The sequence below is a fragment of the Phoenix dactylifera genome, chromosome 1, assembly GCF_051530095.1.
Source record: "Phoenix dactylifera cultivar Ajwa chromosome 1, Ajwa_hap1_PhDact_Kaust_v1.1, whole genome shotgun sequence".
Classification (NCBI taxonomy): domain Eukaryota; kingdom Viridiplantae; phylum Streptophyta; class Magnoliopsida; order Arecales; family Arecaceae; genus Phoenix; species Phoenix dactylifera.
This window is the reverse complement of record NC_143190.1, coordinates 69,398,997-69,421,216: the sequence shown is the minus strand read 5'-3', so window position 1 is coordinate 69,421,216 and position 22,220 is coordinate 69,398,997. Positions and strand designations below refer to the sequence as shown.

Sequence of the window (22,220 nt, the reverse complement as noted above, 5' to 3'; positions counted from 1 at the left end):
TTTATAATAAATAAGTACATAAAGCAGAAATCAGAATTCATGGAGAATATACAAAACACTAGCATCCTATCATTTTATAATGAATAAGTTTATAAAGCAGAAATCAGAATTCATGGAGAATATACAAAACACTAGCATGCATTACCAGCTTATTAGGATAATCAACTCACCAGCTTTGCTAAGTTCAGTAGTACAAGCTCATCAGCACATGCTCACACACAGATACAATATATTTACTGGCTATTTAAAACTTGATTGGGGTCAATAATATATCCAACTACAGGTGCGGGCTCGCGATGGGAAGATCTGCGTGAAAGGGCAGGATTTGCTGTAAGTTGAATGTTTGGAGGTATGGGAGCCTCAGATGAATGGCCAGAAATGCAGAGGGTTCCGGAATCATCCTGTTCCCAATATACTTCAACCATAAGACCCCTTGGATTTTCTGATGATTCTGTCCCTGGAATTCCAACAAACCTGGCTCCTTTTGGTATCTGCACAATAACCAGCAATGAGGATTATAATGCAAAAATGTATTTTAAAATATTGATAATTTGATATTAATCAGATGAGTGATATAGATCTATGGCCATACACAACAAGCCTCTTCTTGGACTTTGGATCAGACCGGACACAATCCTTCTTTGATACTGCATGGCCATCCGTTTTTTTCTCAAAAATGCCATCAATGAAATCTTATACCTTTTCCTCATATATGACAGCTCCATCAACTTTATTGGTAGTACATCAATTGTGTTCTTTAATCTCTATTAGCGCAACTTGCAACTTCAAACTTTCTTATATACACATTTTTGATCCCATATTTGGAGTTTATTAGCATCTATAAAGCTTTTGTTCATCTTCATAATATTATCATACTAGTACTCTTTATCGCTCAACATTTTCCAGTCATTTCACAACAATTGAAGGAAAAATATAAAGACACGTAGCCTAATCATGATATCATATGAAAAAAGTTAAGAAATTTGGTTCAAAAAAATATGTTCCAAAATTGCGCAAAAAAACAACTGAACAGTGAACAATGAAAGTCATAATGATAAATAATTAATCTATCTACATAATCAAATAACAATTAAAATAAAAAACCTCATTTCAACGAAACATTCACAGAAACAAAGGAAAAATATAAATCAAATATCAGGTAAGCAAATGGCAGCTAAGCAACTTAATATAATGTGCTTCGTTTTTAAAAAAGTTGCCAGCCTGTGGATCATCCGATAAAACCGAAAATGATGATCAGTCTAACCTGAATTGATGTTCCAGATGACAAGTTCAGAGTCACCAGATTCCCTTCAGCAGCCGAACTTTCCAGTTCTGCTTGTTTGGCGATATTTAAAAACACCTCTTCAAGTGTTGTGAGACCAAGTTGTATGTCAGAAATCCCAAATTCTATTTCCCTATCTTGGAGCTCAGAGAAAAAATCCTGTTATCACAATCATGGAGCGAAAGGGTTATAAACACAACATGCTTTCAAGCACGCACACATATTCACATCAAAAGAGCAAGAAATTACCATCAGAAGCTCCTCTTTTTCATGAGGGATTACAAAAGTCAAAAATGTCTTACTCTCCTCTTTTGGATTCACATTCAGATGCTGTTGATTTCATTTTTATGTCAGACCAAAGTTTGTAGTAAAGAAAAGCTTCAAAAATCTTAGTTTGCTGTTTAGTTGACCTACTTCTTTGAAAAACTGCTTGACGGGCTCGAGATGAGGTTCACTTGTAGCTGCATTACTGTGAGTATTTGGAGTTTGCCCTGTTCCTAGGAAGCTTACATTAGTGATGTAACCAGTTCCAAATCTAGACTTCAGCCGTATTGAGGTTCCTATACAGTGCAATTTTCCCTTGGCCATTATGGCTATGCGATCGCTTAAAATGTCGGCTTCCTCCATAGAATGAGTTGTCAAAACAATAGATCGTCCCTTTTTAGCATCCTCTATTATGTCCCATACGTGTCTTCGAGTGATAGGATCCATGCCAGTAGTCTGTCTCATATATAACATATTTAAAAGATGGACTTGAGACAAGAAAGATAAGCACATCATTCATATGACTTATGAATTTCATGCAGTAATAGTTAATAAAAGAGCTACTAACAAGTAACTTGTGGAGCTACTAACAAGTAACTTGCAATGACTAGGTCCCAAAAAATTCAAGTCTTGTTGGCACTTAACAAACAGTTCACAAACTATACACATTCAATCTTCCCTCCAATAATGTGCTAGAATGGGCAAGCATCACTTTTCTCTGTAAAAGAATAATACTATTATCATTAGAAATTAACACATAGGTGACCTTATTTTTTCCCCTTAGATCTAAAAGATAGATCCACCTATCTACAATACCTTATACATAACCGATCCCAAGCTTGGAAAAAGGAGGAGGGTTATGATAGGCCGAGGGTCAGCGCAAAGCTATAGTCGCATCCTATGAATATGAATCCTAAATACTGAAAATGATCACTTTTAGAAACTTCATGATCCTTAATCTTTACTCCACTTTCATCTCTGTTTTTAATTTTACTAAAACTGCATTCCGTGTATTATGTCTTGGTCTCAAAATGTAATACATCGAATGCAGTTTTAGTAAAATTAGAAACAAAGATGATGGAGTGAAAATTAAGAATCATGAAGTTTCTAAAAATAATCACTTTAGATATTTAGGATCGATGATTCATAGCAAAGGGGAGATTGAAGAGGATGTTATCCAAAAGAAGCAGGTTGGATAAAATGGAGAAAAAGTGCAAATAGGATATTGTGTAATCATGGGATACCTACCAAGTTGAAAGGAAAAAAATTATATGACAACCATGCGATCATCTATGTTTTATGGTACAAAATGTTAGGCAGTTAAACAATGCATGCATGAGTGTGGCCGAAAAGAGAATGTTGGGATCGATGTGCGGTAATACAAGAAAAAAAGAATAGAAAATGAAGTCATTCATAAAAAGACGGAAGTAGTACCAATTGAGGACAAATTGAGAGAAGGAAGGCTTAGATGGTTTGGATATGTACAATAAGCTCGAGAGTTGTGCCGGTATGAATGAGTGATTTAATACATGTAGAAAGAATAAAGAGAGGTCGAGGTGGATCAAAAATCATATGGAATGACGTTGTAAGGAAGGACTTGATATCTCAACGTCTTTCAGAAAGTACAGTCCTAAACCGTAAGAAATGGAGGAAAAGGATTCACATGGCCGAACCCAACTAGTTTGGGATTAAGGCCTAGTTAGTTGAGTATATATATCTAGAAAATAGTTGGAACTTCAAGTTTACGAGTATACTAGTAGCATAGTGCCAGTGCACCACATATCCACCTAGATGACCATGCATGCAAGTCAACACAATGAATGTTTTGATATTCAACTATGTGGGCCAGCATGTATGTTCACCCTAGATTATTTATCATATGAATATAATTAACACTACATTAACTTATACTCTTTGCAGTTTCTAACTTTAAAGAAAGAAATTTGGTGGAAGGATCTTAACAAACTATTAGGCAATAAGAAAAGGTAAAAAGCATGATCAATTACTTATGTTAGCCCTAGTATTCTCCTATCAGATCATTCATGACTACATTATCTAGAAACAAGTAAATCCATATAAGAGTTGTCTTACACTAGTACATTGTTTTTGTTTCTTCAAACTCCAAAAGTAGGATTTGAAAATACTTACTTTAAATCTTAGAAGATTTATAGAATATTAACCTATCAAAACATGAAACCAAGGTTCAATGTCTCGATACCAGACCCCGTACTAGTACCATCTTATTATAATATTGGTACGCGGTTTGGTACAGTACGAGATAGCATACCAGTTCGGTACCGGTATAGTACGGTATGCTTGGTATGTTGCGGTACCGACCAGTACGGCAAATCTTGTATGAAACCATATGGGTGCTAAGTCAATAGTACTGGATTCTTTAATACTTTTCCAGTGTTTCTGAGATAAGCTTTATGCTTGCTAGCAACTTTTTTTTCTTGATATACTTGGAGAGAGAGCAAAAGAATATCCATAGAAATCAGAGTTTGAAATTTAGTTTAGAGGATCCAGGAAGTCATTTTTATAATTTTGACTCTTCAAGGTCATGTAACTCAAATGATTCCTACAGGTATCAATCATGCGAGTGTTGGTAAATGCCCAAACTAAATCAAGCAGAAGGATACAGATTCATGACCGTCAAGAAAAGTTTGCGTTTGTCAAAGAAATTATTGAAAGAGAGCAGAAGCTTCAATATCTCCATACTGGTTCATCCAAGAAGACCAATTTTGGATCCCCAATAAGGGCTATTGCAACACTGAGGCGGCGCTTCATCCCTCCACTATAACTCCCGGCTCTAACTTTAGCTGCATTGGTGAGTTTTACTTCAGCTAATGACTTTTCAGTTACCTGCATTGCCAACAAAGCTCCATTTTGATAAATGACAAGGAAGAAGATGGACACGAATAAGAATGAAATTGGTAAAATCAGGCCATCACATAAGGGTTAGAAGGATTTACTGATGGGAATAACAACTTATCGATCTAACCCTTTGGGGTGAAATTACTCCATGGTCCAAGTACATGTTTCAAGCTATGGAAATGGTTGAGACAAAATTAAAAAGAAAATGTTTGCAGGAATTAAGCACGCACCGATTTGATTGTAGAAGGGTGCAAACCTTTAATGCTAGCAAACAGATGCAGGTGCTCTTGAGCTGATAATTCATCCCACAAAATATCAAACTAAAACATGCAAAGAACACAAATTAATTAATGACCACTCTTCTGTGCTCTGACGCATGAACTGTGGCTCAAAGAATTAGATCAAGTTATTTGCTGGAAGAGTATTAAAACATACCTGGGGGCAAACCCCTATCAACCTTCGAATGTTTGACATACCCACAGAACTTCGAACAGAATAGCCATAAACCAATGCTGTAAGAATGTGCAATGGTTAATTATCATGGCCTTTTTCTGTTTCAACATCAAATAATGATGTGCAAAACTATGAATCCAAAACAAAAGATTTTTACCATCTCCTCCTGTAACTGGTGTAATGCCAGTCAGACAACTAATCACAGTAGTTTTTCCTGCTCCATTAGGACCAAGAAGGCAAAATAGCTGATCTTTTGCAAGGTTTAACCAAATTCCCTGAAAATGTCATATTCTTTAAAAAAAAAAAAATAGATGCACTGAATCCAAAAATGTAAGAGTTCATGTGGCAAAACTATAAAGTACCTTAACAGCATGATAAGGTGGATTTTTTCGGCATCTGCAGCAACCAATGTTTGTGGTGCCAGGGTATGTTTTTCTAAGACCACGTATTTGAACTGCAACACTAGAATCAACTTCACCACTAGCTGCTTGCTGTTTCACTGTAGTTTCCTCTGCAAGAACATCCTCGTCATTCGGACCAGCATCATCCAATGGTGGAATTGAACCAGTGCAGCTGCAGAGGCCACCTTCTGAAATATATAGCATGTGTATTAGTGGCAGCACACAAAATTCATAGCACTGAAAGAATGTTAGAAGTTCAAAATCTAGTGATGCTCACTAACCTTCCACCTTGTTTCCACCTTTTCCTGTCCAGTATGAAGGATTCAAAAAATATAATATTGGTTTTCTCACACCATTTGAATTCGGAATTATATTGTTCAAATAAATTGCCAGAATGAACCACAAAAAGAATGTGGATATGAGCCATTCATAAATATCTTGCTGTTAAAGAGACACTATTGGTGTTAGATATGAACAAAGAAAGGGTTTTTAAAGATGTAAATTATCTGCGTGGGCCAAAATTTGAACATACGATAGTTATCACGCAGTCAGGTTCTTGCGTAGTACATTCTCCACGTCTCTTCCAGCTAATTCCTTTGTCTTGAGAAGTGGCTGTTGCATTGCCAAGCAAATCAAGAGCTTTGGCAAGAAGGTTGGGAGGAAACAAAGACCATATCACTCGATATGTTTTTGAGATGGAGTCTTCATATGGAAACCCAAATGTTGTAACAAGCTGACATGACAAAAAGTTTCTTTTATCAGTGCAGAAGTACTTTCTTTTTTTGAAGGAAAATAAGGCAAAGCCACCTTACAGAGCAGATGTACTTTCATTTCTAAGTTCAAGGTCATTACTTAAGAGAATGTTACCTGAGTCAAGAAGCCAACTATGAATATCGAAAATCCAACAGTAGTGGCTGATGATGACTTTCTGATGAAGGTCGATATCATGAAAGCAAAAGTGACCTGCAAAAGATTGTCTATGTAAGATATAGAAAAGTTCTATCCATTAACTATATCAAAAAGAAGTCAGGAAGAGAAAACACAGAGTCAGTACGAGCCTACTTGAAATCAAAATTCACTCCCATAAAAAAAGAGTATGGATAAAATGTTACTGTACAAGTAAATTACCATATTAAGTTGGAAAAGGAAGAACATGACGAATAGAACAGCAAAACTGTTATTCAAGAAAAAATTAAACTGAAACATCATCCCAAAAAGTACTGTGAAAAGTGCTGCAAGGAGTGTTAGAAAAGCCTCCCATGTAAGCCAAGATAGCCAATAAGCAGATTCATAAAGCCCCATTATAGACATCGCCTGCATATGTCCACCACATTGCTGATCATCAGCATATTGAGCTTTGAAGAGGAGCATGTAAGAGAAAATGAAATTTAGAGTTAAAGATGCTGAAAATTATAACCTGACAAAGTTTAAGTTCTTTTTCTGCAACCAAGGAACTAATCTGAAACACGAAACCAAACATTGCAATGGCAAGGAAAAAGGTTGGTCCTGCCGTCCCAACTGCGGAGAAAGTTTCTGTAGCAGGGTGTGCAAATTCTTTAAATCCCACGTCCCAGCTAAAGTTTGGATCTGTGCATGCAGAAAACCTAAATGAGTAATAATATACATAAAAAAATTAATTCCCAAAAATAAAATATGATAACCAAAAAACCTTCTTGTGATCATAAAAAATTCACATCTGAAGTCTAACATTGACAAACATAAGATGCCTGCTACCGAAATATATGTTATCTGAAGATAAACAATGAAGAGGCAAGCTTGCAGTACCTCCAATTAGAGACCTTGCAATTTCACGCTCGGCAGCAATTTGAAGTGGAATTTGGAATTTGAAAGTGGGGTCCTCATAGTTTCCTCTCTTAGCTACGGAAGTCGAGTTAGTCTGAATACCATAGCTTATCATAGTTGAATTTTTTTCCACAAAATGCAAAGCACCAGGGCAATGCATAGGGTCACTGAAGAGCCACGCATCAACTTCCTCAGGAGTCCTGAAAGATTTAACCTGCAATACACACAAGCAAATTGCCTCAAATAAATTTAGTCAAAGTTGTTCCTCATGGTCAAGAATATGCTTCATGATATGAAATCAGAATATCGTAAAAATATACTTCAGAATAGTTTAAACTAATTTGAAGCTAAGGGATGAACTAACCGATTTTCTTAATCAAAATACATGCATTTGTACTCTATAAATTTAAGAAAACACTAGCTCAGTGTTAAAGAAAACATATGATAGCCATTGCCAGCAAAATTTTCGGTTCAACAATCCATACTACTTCTATGGTTAAACAGTCGATGGCTTTTGAATAAATCAACTTTATCCTCTGTTTTAATTCTTTCATGCAACAAGCATGAATTAGAAATACACAATAATACATGCCATCAAAAATCAAGATAACAAGGAACTGAAACTGAGGCAGTAGCTACCAACTGATTCTTAAGAATTTATTGACTTATAAAGATTTCACTAAGAAAATATGTTACGGACAGAAATTTTTGTTTAAGAGAACTTGTATGTACTCTTTGAGTTCTGTTTTAATCTCTTATGTTAGATTCAACAAACAGACACACTACACACAGAATGACAGAAAAAAAAAAAAGCATGGATCACGGAGAGGGTTCTTTCCAAAGATTAGAGCAAATAAAAAGATATTTTCTTTACAAGAAAATAGCAGGTTTCCTTGTTGTTTGGCCGTCCATTTTATTTCGTAGGGTTAAAAGAAACCCTTCGAATGTTGCTAATGGTCCAGTGACCACCGATCAAATGAACAATCAAAAAGATCAAGAATGCCAAATCATCGTTGACCCAATTAATCCCCGCATTTTTTACCCACTAAAACCAAAAGAAATTCTCGTCATAAGAAAAAAAGAAAAGATCAGGGGAAACCTAACCTTGTCGGAAGGGATCGGCCGCCGGGGGTTGTTCCTCATGATAGCGGAGACGATCCGGGCGATTCGGGCGCTGGAATTCCCGCTCCAGACGAAGTCAAAGCAGGGATCCTTGATGAAGAACTTGTCCTCGCAGGGCGGGATGGGAGGGGAGACGATCGCCTCGGGATCGTAGACATTCTTGTAGGCGGTGCTGGACGAGAACCGGGACCGGACCGCGCGATCGATGCAGAAGATAAGGAAGATGAAGAAGAGCGAGGAGAAGAGCTGGAGGAACGTCGATCGCTTGTGCCTCCACGTAAGGATCGCGTTCTTCTTCAGCAGCGCCCTGTACTGCTGCGCCATGAGACCAGCCCCGCTCCGCAACTCCATCAATGGCTTTCTTGGACTTCTCGTTGTTGTTTCGATGAGAACTTGAGAGAACTGGAACTAGGATTGAGACTCTGGTAGGAGCTACATATAGACATTTCCGCCACCGGTTTTCGTCAGTCGGACGCCACGGATTAACTAGATTGGGCAGAGAAAAGGGGCGGGAGAACGTTCGATTATTTGGATGGACGGATCCGGGTGCTGAGCGTCACTAGAAACGTTCGAACTTGCCAAATTTTGAACCAGAACTCCAGCCTCTACTAGTTTGTTCGTTTTTTTTTTTTTTTAATAGTACGTCGGACCTAAATGAGTATAGCCAAAAAAAAAATCAAAAAAAAAAAAAGCCGGCCAAGCGGTTGGAGAACATCTGCCCGGGTCTTTCGGACAAAATCTCCAGCATGCTGTGCCGCGTATGATGCAACCGAGTCAGCAGCTGAGTTGGCCTTCCGATACACATGCATAACTTTAAAGGATCTACAGTTCTCTACCATCCGTGGGACATCACAGAGTAGGAAGTGTCCATCCAGCACATAGGGTTGCCCACTAGTTTGTGCTCTTAATGTTTGTTGGGGAGGCCAGGTACTCTTTTTTTTTTTTTTTTTTTTCCGACAAGCAAACGTGTTACCTAGTTGAACTTGCCGTGCCTGTGCATAGCTTGGCTGGTTTGATCTTCTTGGTCAATGCTGCCCGGCCATGGTTGTGGATTGTTATTTATTATCATACAAGAAACTACTGTTTGGCTGTGATTGTTATGTATGTAGATTCAAGAAACTGCTATCTAGCTAAATAAAATTTGTAACTTATTTTTTTATTATAACATTTGTTATCAACCATGATAATGATAGCAAGAGATGACTAATATCATTATTAAGGTATGTTAGAACCGTTATAGCATCAATTATCTAAAACCAAGGTCAAAAAATATTATATATATAGTAAATTGGATTTGTTAAACTAATATAGGATAACTACATCTACCTGAACTAGAAAATAAAATATTTAAAAATTTAGTAGGAATATCATAGTCATCCATAGCGTGGATCTAGCGTGATTACCTAATTACATATGCTGCCATCCAATCTATATTATTGTTAGTTTCTCTGCAAGCATATGTTACTTCTCTATAATTATATTTTGAGAATCGGTGAACAAGCCGAAATTTGAGGCCAGATTATTTGTGGTAAGGGCATCATGGTCATGCTAATAGAAGCATGCAAGGGCATTTCTGGACATAAGATTCAGAAGAAAAACCACAATTTCCCTGACTATTACTGTATGCTGTAAACGCGTGCTTGGCCTCATGCTGACCCGGAAAGCATGTTGAATAGCACTAATCCATGCGTTTGTGTTTCCAAGTGGACTTTTTGTTTGTTGTTGTTGGGCAAGTGAGCTTCAAATCTGTGCCTCTTTCAATAACGATTGACATTCATTCACTTGGAATAAGGATTCCCATCTAGGCAAGCAAATAGGATGCTTCATGGAAGTTTTATTCCGTTGAATATAGGATGTTGACAGCAATGTCCCAGTCAAAAATTCACATCTAAAGTAGCACTGATTTGAATCAAACTTGGATATTATTAAAAACTTTTGAATACTTGTGCTTCTATCACCTTCTTAACAACAGAAGTAGGTGCATCAAGCATTGCTCTATATTAAGTTGGTCTAAGTTTGTTTTTTTGACAGTATTATTCATGTTCTCAATTTGCTGAAGTAGAGATGAGTCTGGTTTAAGAATTGTATTTATGTACTGTAATATTTTTCTATCAATATGATCACCATCTGTATTGTTGCCGAGCTATATAAAGATTTTCTTCGAATAAGATTAATTGTACAGGAGTTGTGACTTGCACGTCTTGTTCATTTGCTTTTTTTCTTCCTTTTTTTTTGACAAAAAGTTGAGTTACAAGAAAAAGTTCTGAAGAGAATCATAACTATTAATACACCTGCTCCCTTGATAATTCATCTTATAAATCTTTTACCATTTCAAGTGTATGTTGTTGGATTATTTAGCTGTTGTAGCATATTTGCTTTCATGTTGAGGTCTACATAGGGACAGTTCCACCATTCCTTATCAATTAGGCTGTTTAAAAACTGATCTGCATGGCTAACTAATCTTTACCTGCTACATGCTTGTATATTAGTATTCAAATGAAGTCAAACTTGATTGTAGTCAGTTTGATGCACAGAGTTATCCTTAGGAGTTAAGGAATTCATGTGCAACATATATCAATATTATATTTTTCTACCATGTTTTCTACATCATCTTTCACAAGAGGTGTGAAAGAATTCTTCCTACGAAGTTGCATAGAAACTGCTCTCAAAACATTATTAATGCAGGTTGGATGGCCTAGAGCATGTTTTAGAATAACCTGATGGAAGACTAAAGCAAACGATGCAACAAAGTAAATCTAAGCCTAGAATTTTCAAAGCAATTATATATCAACTTGAAAACTAAGAGGCAAAGGAATCTAGCTGTATAACTAAATTAAAGAAAAGCAGTAATTAGTAGAAATTGGCGTCCATGGTGACCTATCTATTGATGGTTGTCTTTCGATACTAGTTATGGTGTCATCAGATGACCTAATGGTGAATAGAGCTACTGCCGGTTTCTTAACACTCGGCGTCCATCTTGAGTAAAGCTTGAAACCTTCAAACGTAGGCAACTACCATCAAAAGCTTCCTAATGGCAGTCAGTGCATAGTAATTGAATTCTAAAGGTGCAGTTTTCACCATTAATAAATTCTTGGACCATGTTGATTTATTTTTGGGTCTAGCTTGATCTTAGTGTGCATTAATTATTTCTTAGCATTCAGGATTTCTTAGGCAGCTAGGAAAGCTTTATAAAATTACCTCGAGTTCTTACTTTTTACTCTATAAAGCGAACAACAAGAGCAAAGGCCTAATTGCCGGCGCTTTTCCATTATTCACCATAGGAGAGGTAGCGGAGGTTATTGTTGCTTTTCAATTTGAGTTGAACATCTCGTACTTATGCATTTTGTTGTGTATTTGTTTTCTCCTTTTTGGTTATAGCCATTAATAAATGATAGGTCCCAATCAGAGTTAAGAAATGATAAATGGATAATTGGATAATGCTCTCTTCGGGTGAGAGACAAACCTCAAGTATTTTGATTGCAGCTCCTTTCCTATGCTTCTACTCACCCCACGTGCTTAGGATTCTTCTTAAGCATCCTTATGGAGCGACGTAGCTTATCAATAAATGAGTTGGACCAAGCACAATACCAAAATCGCCATGTAATGGCCATCCTTGGGCTCTAGATAAATTTTCAATTTTTATTTATCAAAGTTCAACCTAGCTTTGTGCAAGCGTTAATATTGTGTCGGCTGCCTTGGCATGTTGAGACTTGGGTACAGACAATAATAAAAGCACATTAACCAATAATTACCTTCCCAATCATGAACCTATGGTTATCTTTGAGCAACTTTAACATGATTGCAGTTTATTTACAGTTTGTAACATAACTTGACTTCAAGAATCTATACATAATTAAGAATCTAGGTAGGGGCTTCGATCTAATTTTCACTAGACATGGAGACAGAGACTGCAGTTTGCTGACTCCGTTGGAAGGTAGAGCTTTGCAGTGTCAAATTAATTACAAGGGCTATTCTTTTCACTTGTTCCAAATTAGGACTGAATTATTTGCTATTCTTGAACTTAGGGATCTACAATTTTGAATTTAACTTGGATCTGGTTGTAATTTTCTTGAATGATCCAAAGACCCGACCTGTAGAAAACATTTGCAGTCTCAGTGCAATAACGAGGAGCCAGGATTCGAAACCTATAAATGATTCGAAACTAAGTTGGGCATCTACATGTAATTTTTCCTCCACGTATCTCAAGTAATTTTGAGGCCATTAGTGGGACCTCTAAATAATTTGCTCTCCTACGCTTCATTCTTCTTTTCCGGGGTTTGGACGAGTAACGGTAAAGCTTCGCCATGGCTCCCCCTCCTCGATGCCATGGCCGGTAAAGCTTCTCCATGGCTCTTCCTCCTCGAATCCATGGCGACCGTTGCTCTTCGCAAGTTCGGAGCTCCAAGAGGCGGCACACCTTCATTCTCCGTCACCATCTCCAGAGCCCGAAGAGGTGACGAACGTGAAGAACTTTATTTAGTTGCTCCATGGAGCAGCGTCTCATCTTACTGCTCCAATCCCCTCTACACTTGTCACCACTCAAACAAATCCATGCTGTCATCGTCAAATCAAATCCCGATCTCACCCCTCTCTTCCTTGGCGTTCTGTTGAATCGTTCCAATATTGGATATGCCCAACGAGCGTTCGACGCAATTCCTCAACCAGATCCCGGCCTCTCTAACTCCATCATAACCAGCTACTCTAAGCTCTCGATGCATAAAGAAGTCCTCAAAATCTTCTTCTCGGTTCACCGTAAGAAGACCCAGATCTTATTTCACTCTATTCCATCCGTTCTCAAGTCATGTGCTGCGTTAGCTGCAAGCAATGAAGGAAAACAAGTTCACACTTACATTTTGATTCACGGATTCAGTTCCAGTGTGTTTATTCAAACTTCTTTGATAGATTTCTACTCGAAAAATGGCGACTTGAATTCTGCTAGGAGGGTCTTCAATGAGATCCCGCTTAAGGATCCGGTTCCTATCAACTGTTTGATATCTGGGTATTCAAAGTCTGGCAATGTTCTGGCAGCAAGGCAACTTTTTGATGGGATGATCCAGAGGACGTCATCATCGTGGAATTCGATGATTACTTGCTATGCACACCATGGTGATTTCGCTGAAGCTTTGAGATTGTTTGAACGCATGCAAACTGAGAATGCTCGGCCAAATGAGATCACTCTTGTGACGGTTTTGTCCATATGCGCGAAACTGGGCAACTTGAAAACAGGACTGAAGGTCAAGAACTTGATTGAAAATAATGATTTGCGGAGAAACTTGATTGTACAGACTGCAGTGTTGGAAATGTATGTCAAGTGTGGAGCTGTTGATGAGGCACGTCATGAGTTTGATCGGATGGAACGCAGAGATGTTGTTGGATGGAGCTCCATGATTGCTGGTTATGCTCAAAATGGGAGACCGAATGAGGCTCTGGAGCTTTTTGAGCGGATGAAGGCAGAGAATTGTAAGCCAAATGAAGTCACTCTTGTAAGTGTTTTGTCTGCATGTGCCCAATTGGGCTCTGTAGAAGTTGGAGAGCGTATTGGAAACTATGTTGAGAGACAAGGTTTTGCATTGGATGTTTATGCGGGTTCAGCACTGGTTGACATGTATAGTAAGTGTGGGAATATAAAAAGAGCTCGTTGGATTTTTAATAGGATGCATCAAAAGGACGTCGTTACTTGGAATTCAATGATTGGAGGACTAGCATTCAATGGGTTTGCAAAAGATGCGATTGAGCTATATCAAATGATGATTGGAGAGAATTTGAAGCCAAATGATATAACTTTTGTTGCACTGCTGACTGCTTGTACTCATGCTGGTCTAGTTGATCAGGGACTCAAGTTTTTTCACTGTATGAAACCAAACCATAATATTGTGCCGAAAGTCGAACATTGTGCTTGTATAGTTGACCTCCTGTGCCGATCTGGAAGGTTGGAAGATGCTTATAAATTTATCTGGGAGATGGAAGTGGAACCTAATGTTATCATCTGGGGTACACTGCTGAGTGCTTGTAGAGCTCACTCAAATGTTTGGCTTGCGGAGCTCTCAGTCGAAAAGCTTCTAGTGTTGGAACCACATAATTCTGCTAATTATGTTCTTCTTTCCAATATATATGCTAATGCAGGTAGATGGGAAGAAGCAAGAAAGGTGAGGGATTTAATGAAGAATAAAAATGTCCAGAAGCTGGCTGCATATAGCTGGATAGAATTGGAAGGTATGGTTCATAAATTTCTGGTGGAAGACACCACTCATCCAAAATCTGATGAGATATACAGCATTGTAGATGGATTAGGCTTACAACTGAAGTGGGTTGGTAATGCTTCAAACTTTGATTTAGAGATTCCTGATCTTTCATAGTGGATGGCCCACAGATGTCAAATGGAAAAGCTGTGGCAAGGAAATGATGATTGTTATGCTTAGCTTATTCAAGATAAGCAATTAATTGTTCATGAAGTGCAGCTTTGCTTTTCTGCAACGATAATTTGGTTCGACATCAATATGAAAACAGAGCTTCAGCCTTTGCACTGATCTTCCTAGCTTCAAGATTTTCAACTGTGACCTTTAGCTTCTGTCGTTCAAAGAGGGACTTCCATACCGAAATATGAAGCACAAGTTCAACTTATATCTTTTGAGAATAACCAGTTCAAATTATATGATCGATCTTTTGTAACAATTCCAAACATCACATAAAAGGTGAGAGATAGCTTGGATTCTGTTCACATTGTTCCGTTACATTATGCTAATTATATGCAAGAACAACTGGCTCCATGTGTTGATTTTAGAAAATAACAATTGGTTCATTTTGTTACTTAACCAAGTTCTTAGTGAAGATTTTTGTTTGAAGCTTTTTATGCGTACACATCATATAAATAAAGATCTGGCCTTTCACATTCTGACCTAACTTTACAAATCCTTTTTTTTTTTTTTGGTAGAAAGAGAAGAATACCCTTAAATGGCCTCAATGAGACCATAAATAAGAAAGTTCTGTACAATCAGTTTGAAATAACAAAGATAACTCTGGATGTACAACATCATTTGAGGAAATATCACGACTGAAATTTCTATTTGCGAGGCAGGGAAATTAGCCTCTCTAAACACATGATTCGCAGTGAAGAAATCCAAAGATGCAGATAGATGAAGGATATCAAGAAGAAGAGGACTCGATGGTGTAGGAGGAGTCTTCCCACTAATCCAATTATATTAAGGGTTACCTTCTCTGTTAATGCAAACTTAATTATAATTCTCTCTTACAACTTCCATCCCCATTGTCTGAGGCCCTTCCAACCTTTCTTCATGAACCTTGTAGGTAAATCTTAGCCCCATCATTAAGTGGAGTCTTCTAACGATCAACAAATTGGCCCATTTACTGACAAGACTGCACATGATGCATTGTTCTACTATGGCCATTTAGTTGAAGAAGAATGCTAATAATGCTAGAAGATACAAGGCCTTTTTTTATATTTTACAAATGTGGTTTTCAGGGGAAAAACAACTAGCGAAGTATCCTTTAATTTAATACATTGAGATAATATTGTGTGGAAGATTATGTACCCTTTCTCGACCTACTACTGCAATGAGATAAGTTTTTATCAGTGTTAGATTGGACAATGAGCAGAGTACATTATGCATTTTGTTGCCCAAGGTGACAACCCAAGAGGAGGGGTGAATTGGGTTTTCTAAAAATTATGTTCCCTAATTTTTACTTTGAATTGAATGCAGCGGAATGATAAGATGTTATTTACTTAAGCTCTAGGCAATTACAAGTAAAGCAGTGGAAAATTAAGATAGAGCAATTATACTAAGGCTTTAGGGTGCAATTGATCTAAAATTAACTTATAGTTGTATGATCAATTTTAATCTATGTATATGGTAAGAATGGAGTGGAAGCTAAATAAATTCTAAACAATCACTTATAACTCTATAGGAAACAAAGCTAGAGATATTACACAATCAAGTATGAGTGTAAGGCATGAAATACAAGAGATAAGGCATCACAAACACAAAGATGTATAGTGGTTCGGTGCACCCCAGCACCTACATCCACTTCCTAAGACCTCTTGGGAATTTCACTATAATCCCTTAGATTACAGCCGGTTGTTTTACAAGCTCACAACCCAACTTGTTGTTTTGCGAGATCACAACGAACTCGGTCGGTTTTCACAGGCTCACCGACTAGAACCAACCGATTGTTTTCACGGGCTCACAATCCAACCCAGTTGGTTTTCCCAAAGGCTCACCAACCACAACCTTACAACGATTGTTTTCCGGGTTCACAATCAACCCAGTTGGTTTTTCCAAAGGCTCACCAACCACAACCTTACAACGTTGGTTTTATACTTGGCTCACCAACAAACCTTAACCTCTTGATTCAATCCCTTGATTGAATTAAGTTACAAGATATTAGACTAAAAATTTGAAACAAATACAAGCTTCTTAAACAAGCAGATATAACAATATAAACAAATAGAGTAAAGAGAAGAAGCCCTCAAACAAGTTTTGTAGATGAAGGAACTCGGCTTCTTCTTTACTTGACCCTCTTCTGATTTCGCACGAGGTAGAGGATCACTGAGGCAGCACACATTTGGAGAGGAAGCTTTGGGATTCACTCGGATGCTCTTCTTCTCTCTCTTTTGCTTTGAATGGCCCTTTTGTACTTTTGGAAGGTTTCTCTTGAAATCTCTTTGAAATCTCTTCCCTATGTGTTCTCTCCCACTTCCTTAACTTCTTTCCTAGCTCTCCTCTTGATTTTATAGCTTTGGATGGCGTAGGAACAAAGATCTAGCCATTAGAGACAAAAATAGAGCCGTTGGAGTTGAGAAAAAACTAGCCGTTATGCCTCCCAGCATGTTAGAGTCGACTCGGCTAAAGTAGGAGTCGACTCGAGCACTGTAGCACTGAAAATCAACTCTCTGTTATTTGTCTGTTTGCGGTCCTGGAGTCGACCTGCAGTCTCGGAGTCGATCTCGGAGTCGACTCGAGCACTGTAGCACTGAAAATCAACTCTCTGTTTTTTGTCTATTTGCAGTCCTGGAGTCGACCTGCAGTCTCGGAGTCGATCTCGGAGTCGACTCGAGCACTGTAGCACTGAAAATCAACTCTCTGTTTTTTGTCTGTTCTCAGTCGGAGTCGACTCGTAAAGTTACGGAGTCGACTCGAGCACTGTTTCTTGAAACTCCAGAGTGCCAGAGTCGACTCTGAACTTTCAGGAGTCGACTCGAGGACTATTCTTTTGAATCTTTCTTTGAATTTGCTCCTCCAACTTGAATCCTTTGAACTTGAAACTTGGGCCAATAAAGTGTAGCTTTCTTCCAACTTTTCTTGAGAGCTTTTGAGGACTTCTTGTATTTTTCCAACTTGCTATGTTCCTTGCAAAACAAATTATCTTTCTTCTTGCAACACAAACATTAGTATTTATACTTCAAGATTTTGTGATCATCAAAATCAATCTTTAAATCAATCTTTGGGTCATCACATTTGCACAAGGCGACCTCTCGGCTCCTTTTGCACATATATTTTATCCCAATAATTAAACAAAACACAATATCTACTTGGAACAAAAAAGAGCCATTTTGGACAATTACAATGGCAATTGCTTTATCAATGTCTTTTATCTTTGTAGGGAGTTATGTTTTTTTGTGTGTGTGGGGGGGGGGGGGGGGGGGGGTGGTGGGTGAGGGCTCATGATTCTGTTAATGTATCTTCTTAGAGGTGTCAAGAAAGACCAGAATAAAGTTTAAATTTTATGAGAGGAAGCAAAAAAATTCAGGTGAACTTTCCCATGTTTCATAGCAAATTGATTATAAATCTTGTTTTTTGATCTTTTACTTTCCTCGTCATTTCATTTTGTCAACTCACATCTGTATGAGCTAATCTTGATAGATATATGCTGCCATGATCATGAGATACTTGTAGTTTCATACCGTCAAATTTGAGGTTCTGTATAATAATATTCCAAACAAATGGTTTTGATAACTTGGTCAAAAACAGTTGCGTGTTAATTGATGAGTCACAGTCTATTTAACTTGGTTGTATCATGCATCATGCCTATGCTTAATATTATATTGTTACCGTTACAAGTTAGGAGTTTGACCCTAGTTATATGCCATGTGCATGCCATCATACACCACATAATGCAAAGTTAATTATAGCCTTAGGCATTTTACTAGGAAGTGCATAAGAAATGTCTTCCTCTATGGTCAGCTTAACTACTCCAAAGATAAAACAAAGGTTGGTCTTATGTCAAAAGCCTAAAGAAAACTCTTGAACTAATTTCCCATCAGATCATAGTTACTTGCTTCATGGAATTTCATAAGCAAATTTTGTCTCAAATCCATTATGACTACCATTCCAGGAAGTGTAATGATGCATGGTCATAGTGTCTTTGTGATAGGAATACTAGTAAGTTTGAAGGGAAAATTATAGCAGTCCTTGTATTTGACGCACAACCTAAAGGTTGGAACAATGAATTGGAGTAGTTGCTTGGTTTGCTTCACATAGTTTGTGTGAAAAGGACGCCTTGATGTGAACTGCTAAAATTCCACCTACAAGTTTCTGCTCTTGAAATCGTTACTTTAGGGGTTCGTTTGGTTGGGGTACGTCAAATTACAAGATAATCTGACAATTTCTAGGAATCATTTATCTGAAAGATAATTGCAAAAAAAAAAAAAAAATTACCATGTTTGCTTGGTAGAAAAATTACTTCGAAAAATAATACAAGAAAAATATTGCTATTTTTTGTTGGAAATAATTTTACATGAGAATATTATCAAATTCTAACAATGCTCTTGAATAAGCAATTCAAGTAATGTTATTTTTTTTCATTCAATCTATTAGTTGACTATTTATTGCCCATTTACATGAAAGATGTCAATATGGATCATTGCGAATGTTGAAATATATCTCCATAAGTTAATAATTTTTTTAATTAATTATACATATATTATAAAATTTATTTCTTAGGATAAATTAATTTTACTGTATTTTTGATAAATTAATAACTATCTTAATTATAAATTTTATAAATATATTTATTAATAAATAAATATATTAATTATTAATAAATCCCATGTCAAATTTATATTTATACTATCTTAATATAATATATTAATATAATATTAATATATTTAATATATTGATTATATAGTATTTTTAGATTATCTTTACTTGGTAATCTGATGTGGGTAAAAGAAAATACCACACCCTGGTGGTATGTGTTTTACCTTTTCTTTCGGTAAAATAGGCATAGAACCCTCTCTTTCGTCCTCTTTTTTAACCAAAAATGGTAATTTGGCATTGGATTTATTTTTCCAAACTATATTACCCCCAACCAAACAAATCTTAGAAGTAATATTTTAGTACGATATTGGAGATATTTTGGGGAAAGAGGTGTTTTGGCTCAGCTTGAACTCAAGATCAGAATGTGCATTTTCTGGGTTCAAAATCAATAGAGTGCTCTCCCTTAAGAAGGCTTAGTAAAGATTGGTTAATAAAAAAAAAGAATAAAGTAATAAAGCAGCTCCTAATGGCATCTATTAACTAAGTAAGTATCTTAATCCCGGTGATCGATTTGATATGGAAACTTAGGAAGACTTTCTAGTGCAAAATCAATATGTTCATTCAGGTTTTATCATGAGAAAAAAATCTTATCTACAAGTTGGGTTTGCTAGGAATGGATCTCCATGTTGAAATAAATACTGGAATATACATCTAGTATATTTCATTCCAAGATGCCTCCCATCAGTGGTTTTTGGCAATGTGGAGAAATGTGCTGAAAACATCGTACAGTATCCGATTCTATTTAATAGCAAACAAGCCCTTTTCCAACAGCCTATATTGATTCAATTCCAACAACTCTTATTCCTCCAGAAAGTCGCTTATTCCTCGGCGACTGATATTCCCGTGGGAGTTCTAAATCGATTGAGACCGTCCTTTGTCTGTTATCCTAGTCAGAAATTTTATTTCTCGCAAGTATATAATTTTTGAGAGTGAGAGTGTTTTGACGGCATTCAGTTGTTTATAAATTCATTGAATGAAAGAACATTTCGAGACTTGTGGATTGCCTCACTGAGATCCCTACTAAAAGAAAGTCTTGATCGCTTACAGGTGGACGGGATCTTGAGATAAGCCCATCGTTGTGCTCCAGAATATTATATGACTTGCCTCCTTTAAAAAAATTTCAGTGATAAACGAAGCCATTGTTGAACCGTTGACGCTTAGAGATCAAGTTATCGGCTATAAATTTATAATAACCCAATGTTCAAAGAAGACTTGTCAAGCCATTCCATGCTAGATTTCTAATGATGCATGGTTCTTTAAGAATTAAAAAAGAAGAAGAAATTATTAGGTGGATCAGATCCACTGTATATTCAGGATGAAACAAATCTATCTAAAGATGAAATTATTAGGTAGATTTATTTTCTCCGGTGAATCTGATCCTCCATATAAGTTTTGGCTCTTCCTTTTATCTTTTAAACCAAAGAGGAGCGGCAGGGGTAGTTTGGATCCATGGAAGAAGGGGTAGTTTGCTCCATGATATATGGTTGATGGTGAGGGAAGGAATTACTTTTCAGACTATACATGTATCGTGAGGCTAACGGAGCGGCGGACGGGGTGGCAGCATATGTTGCAAGCTACTCAGGAGGCATCCTATGGGTTGGTGAGGATAATTTGCCCGGTGCATTTCGGAACCTTTTGTTTACAGATTCCGCTGGGTGTATTCATACCCATATAGTATGAAATGTTCGTTTTAGCGCGAAAAAAAAAAAAAAAAAAAAAACCTAAGGATGCGACCAACGCATCGAGGGCATTTTGGTCATGGGGAAGGTTATTTTGGGAAGAAAATCTGAGGGATTGATCTTAGAGGTTTCTGTCCTTCCCTCTGCGTACTTAAGAAGTACGGCACCTATGATGTTGATTTTATTTTATTTGACTCGTACTAATGTTCCATGGAACTATTAGAAATCAACCAGTTTACCAAATCTATGCCCGTTGAGCCACTAAATAAAGTGGGGTAATACTTTATGCACCAATCACTAGTGGATTGTATAATTACCACGAAACAACTCTTAACATATCAAATTGTGTGGAAAAAACCTTTGAACCGTTTAAATATGCTTATCTACAAAAGTACTTACTTGGCTCACCTTGTAGGATCAAAATATATGGGCCATATTTTTGTCTGTTCTGGATTCTTGCTCTATGATTGCGTCCTTTGATTTGGAAATCCAAGGATTAGTTATCCGGTCTACTACAACTTTGTTTGTCTGCATGTATTTGTTGTCTCGTGCTAATGATTTATTAATTTGGCACATAGATGTTCATCCATTCTAACAACTTTCTTAGCATGGAATGGAACATCAAACATATAAAATAAACTCATAAAGATATTTTTTTATTCCTTCCTAAGAATAACAATGGGAGTGCCAACTCTTTAGGCCAAAAATAAAATCTAACAATAACAAAAAAACAACAGAAAGGCAAAAGGTCGGGAAAAAAGAGAGCCAGCAATAGAATAATACCTATTAGTAAGCTTAAATAATCTAAATGCCAAAAATAAAAAATAAAAAAATGGAAGATGTAGATGAATTAAATGTCTTTATTTTCATAAAAATAAGACCTTTTCCCACTCCAAGTTCAAAAAAAAACAAAAAGGCAAAAGGTCAGATAAAAGAGGTGCCAACAAGCAAAATAATATCTTATTAGCAAACTCAAATAATTTAGAGGCCAAAAATAAAAAATAAAAATAAGAAAGATGGAGATGAATTAAATATTTTTATTTTCGTAAAAATAAAATCTCTTCCCAATCAAAGCGCAAAAAAGAAAGAAAGAAAGACAAAAAGTCGAATAAAAGAGGTGCCAAACAAACAAAATAATACTTTATTAACAAACTCAAATAATTTAGATGCCAAAAATAAAAAATAAAAAATAAAAACAAAAAAGATGGCGATGAATTAAATACCTTTTTTTATCATGTTACTATTTTCATAAAACAGTAACCTTCTCAAATTCTCAGCAGAATCAGCT

At 36.8% G+C, this 22,220-nt stretch overlaps 1 protein-coding gene and 1 pseudogene across 2 annotated transcripts; one reads left to right on the top strand and one right to left on the bottom strand.

Annotated features, from left to right (window-relative positions):
* Positions 1 to 47: 47 nt before the first annotated feature.
* Positions 48 to 8,809, bottom strand: LOC103696452 (ABC transporter A family member 2-like). Its single transcript, XM_008778085.6, has 16 exons — positions 8,182 to 8,809; positions 7,060 to 7,291; positions 6,692 to 6,861; positions 6,403 to 6,588; positions 6,142 to 6,237; positions 5,807 to 6,007; positions 5,556 to 5,715; positions 5,236 to 5,462; positions 5,031 to 5,148; positions 4,856 to 4,932; positions 4,651 to 4,740; positions 4,265 to 4,408; positions 1,697 to 2,002; positions 1,532 to 1,612; positions 1,265 to 1,441; positions 48 to 491 (listed from the first exon to the last, which is right to left on the bottom strand). Exons 1-16 carry the CDS (start codon positions 8,548 to 8,550, stop codon positions 234 to 236), a joined length of 2,892 nt encoding a protein of 963 aa, XP_008776307.3. The 5' UTR covers positions 8,551 to 8,809; the 3' UTR covers positions 48 to 233.
* A 3,391-nt stretch (positions 8,810 to 12,200) lies between these two features.
* Positions 12,201 to 15,011, top strand: LOC103696451 (pentatricopeptide repeat-containing protein At1g08070, chloroplastic pseudogene; annotated as a pseudogene). The gene has a single exon (XR_015973318.2). The product of XR_015973318.2 is annotated as a pentatricopeptide repeat-containing protein At1g08070, chloroplastic pseudogene (transcript).
* Positions 15,012 to 22,220: the final 7,209 nt, after the last annotated feature.

Excerpts from the sequence above, each read along its gene's own strand:
- LOC103696452 (XM_008778085.6), bottom strand. The coding sequence starts at position 8,550 with ATGGAGTTGCGGAGCGGGGCTGGTCTCATGGCGCAGCAGTACAGGGCG. Across the intron at positions 7,292-8,181 it reads GGCCGATCCCTTCCGACAAG|GTTAAATCTTTCAGGACTCC; the intron begins GTTAGGTTTCCC and ends TGTGTATTGCAG. Across the intron at positions 6,008-6,141 it reads TAGTTGGCTTCTTGACTCAG|CTTGTTACAACATTTGGGTT; the intron begins GTAACATTCTCT and ends TTGTCATGTCAG.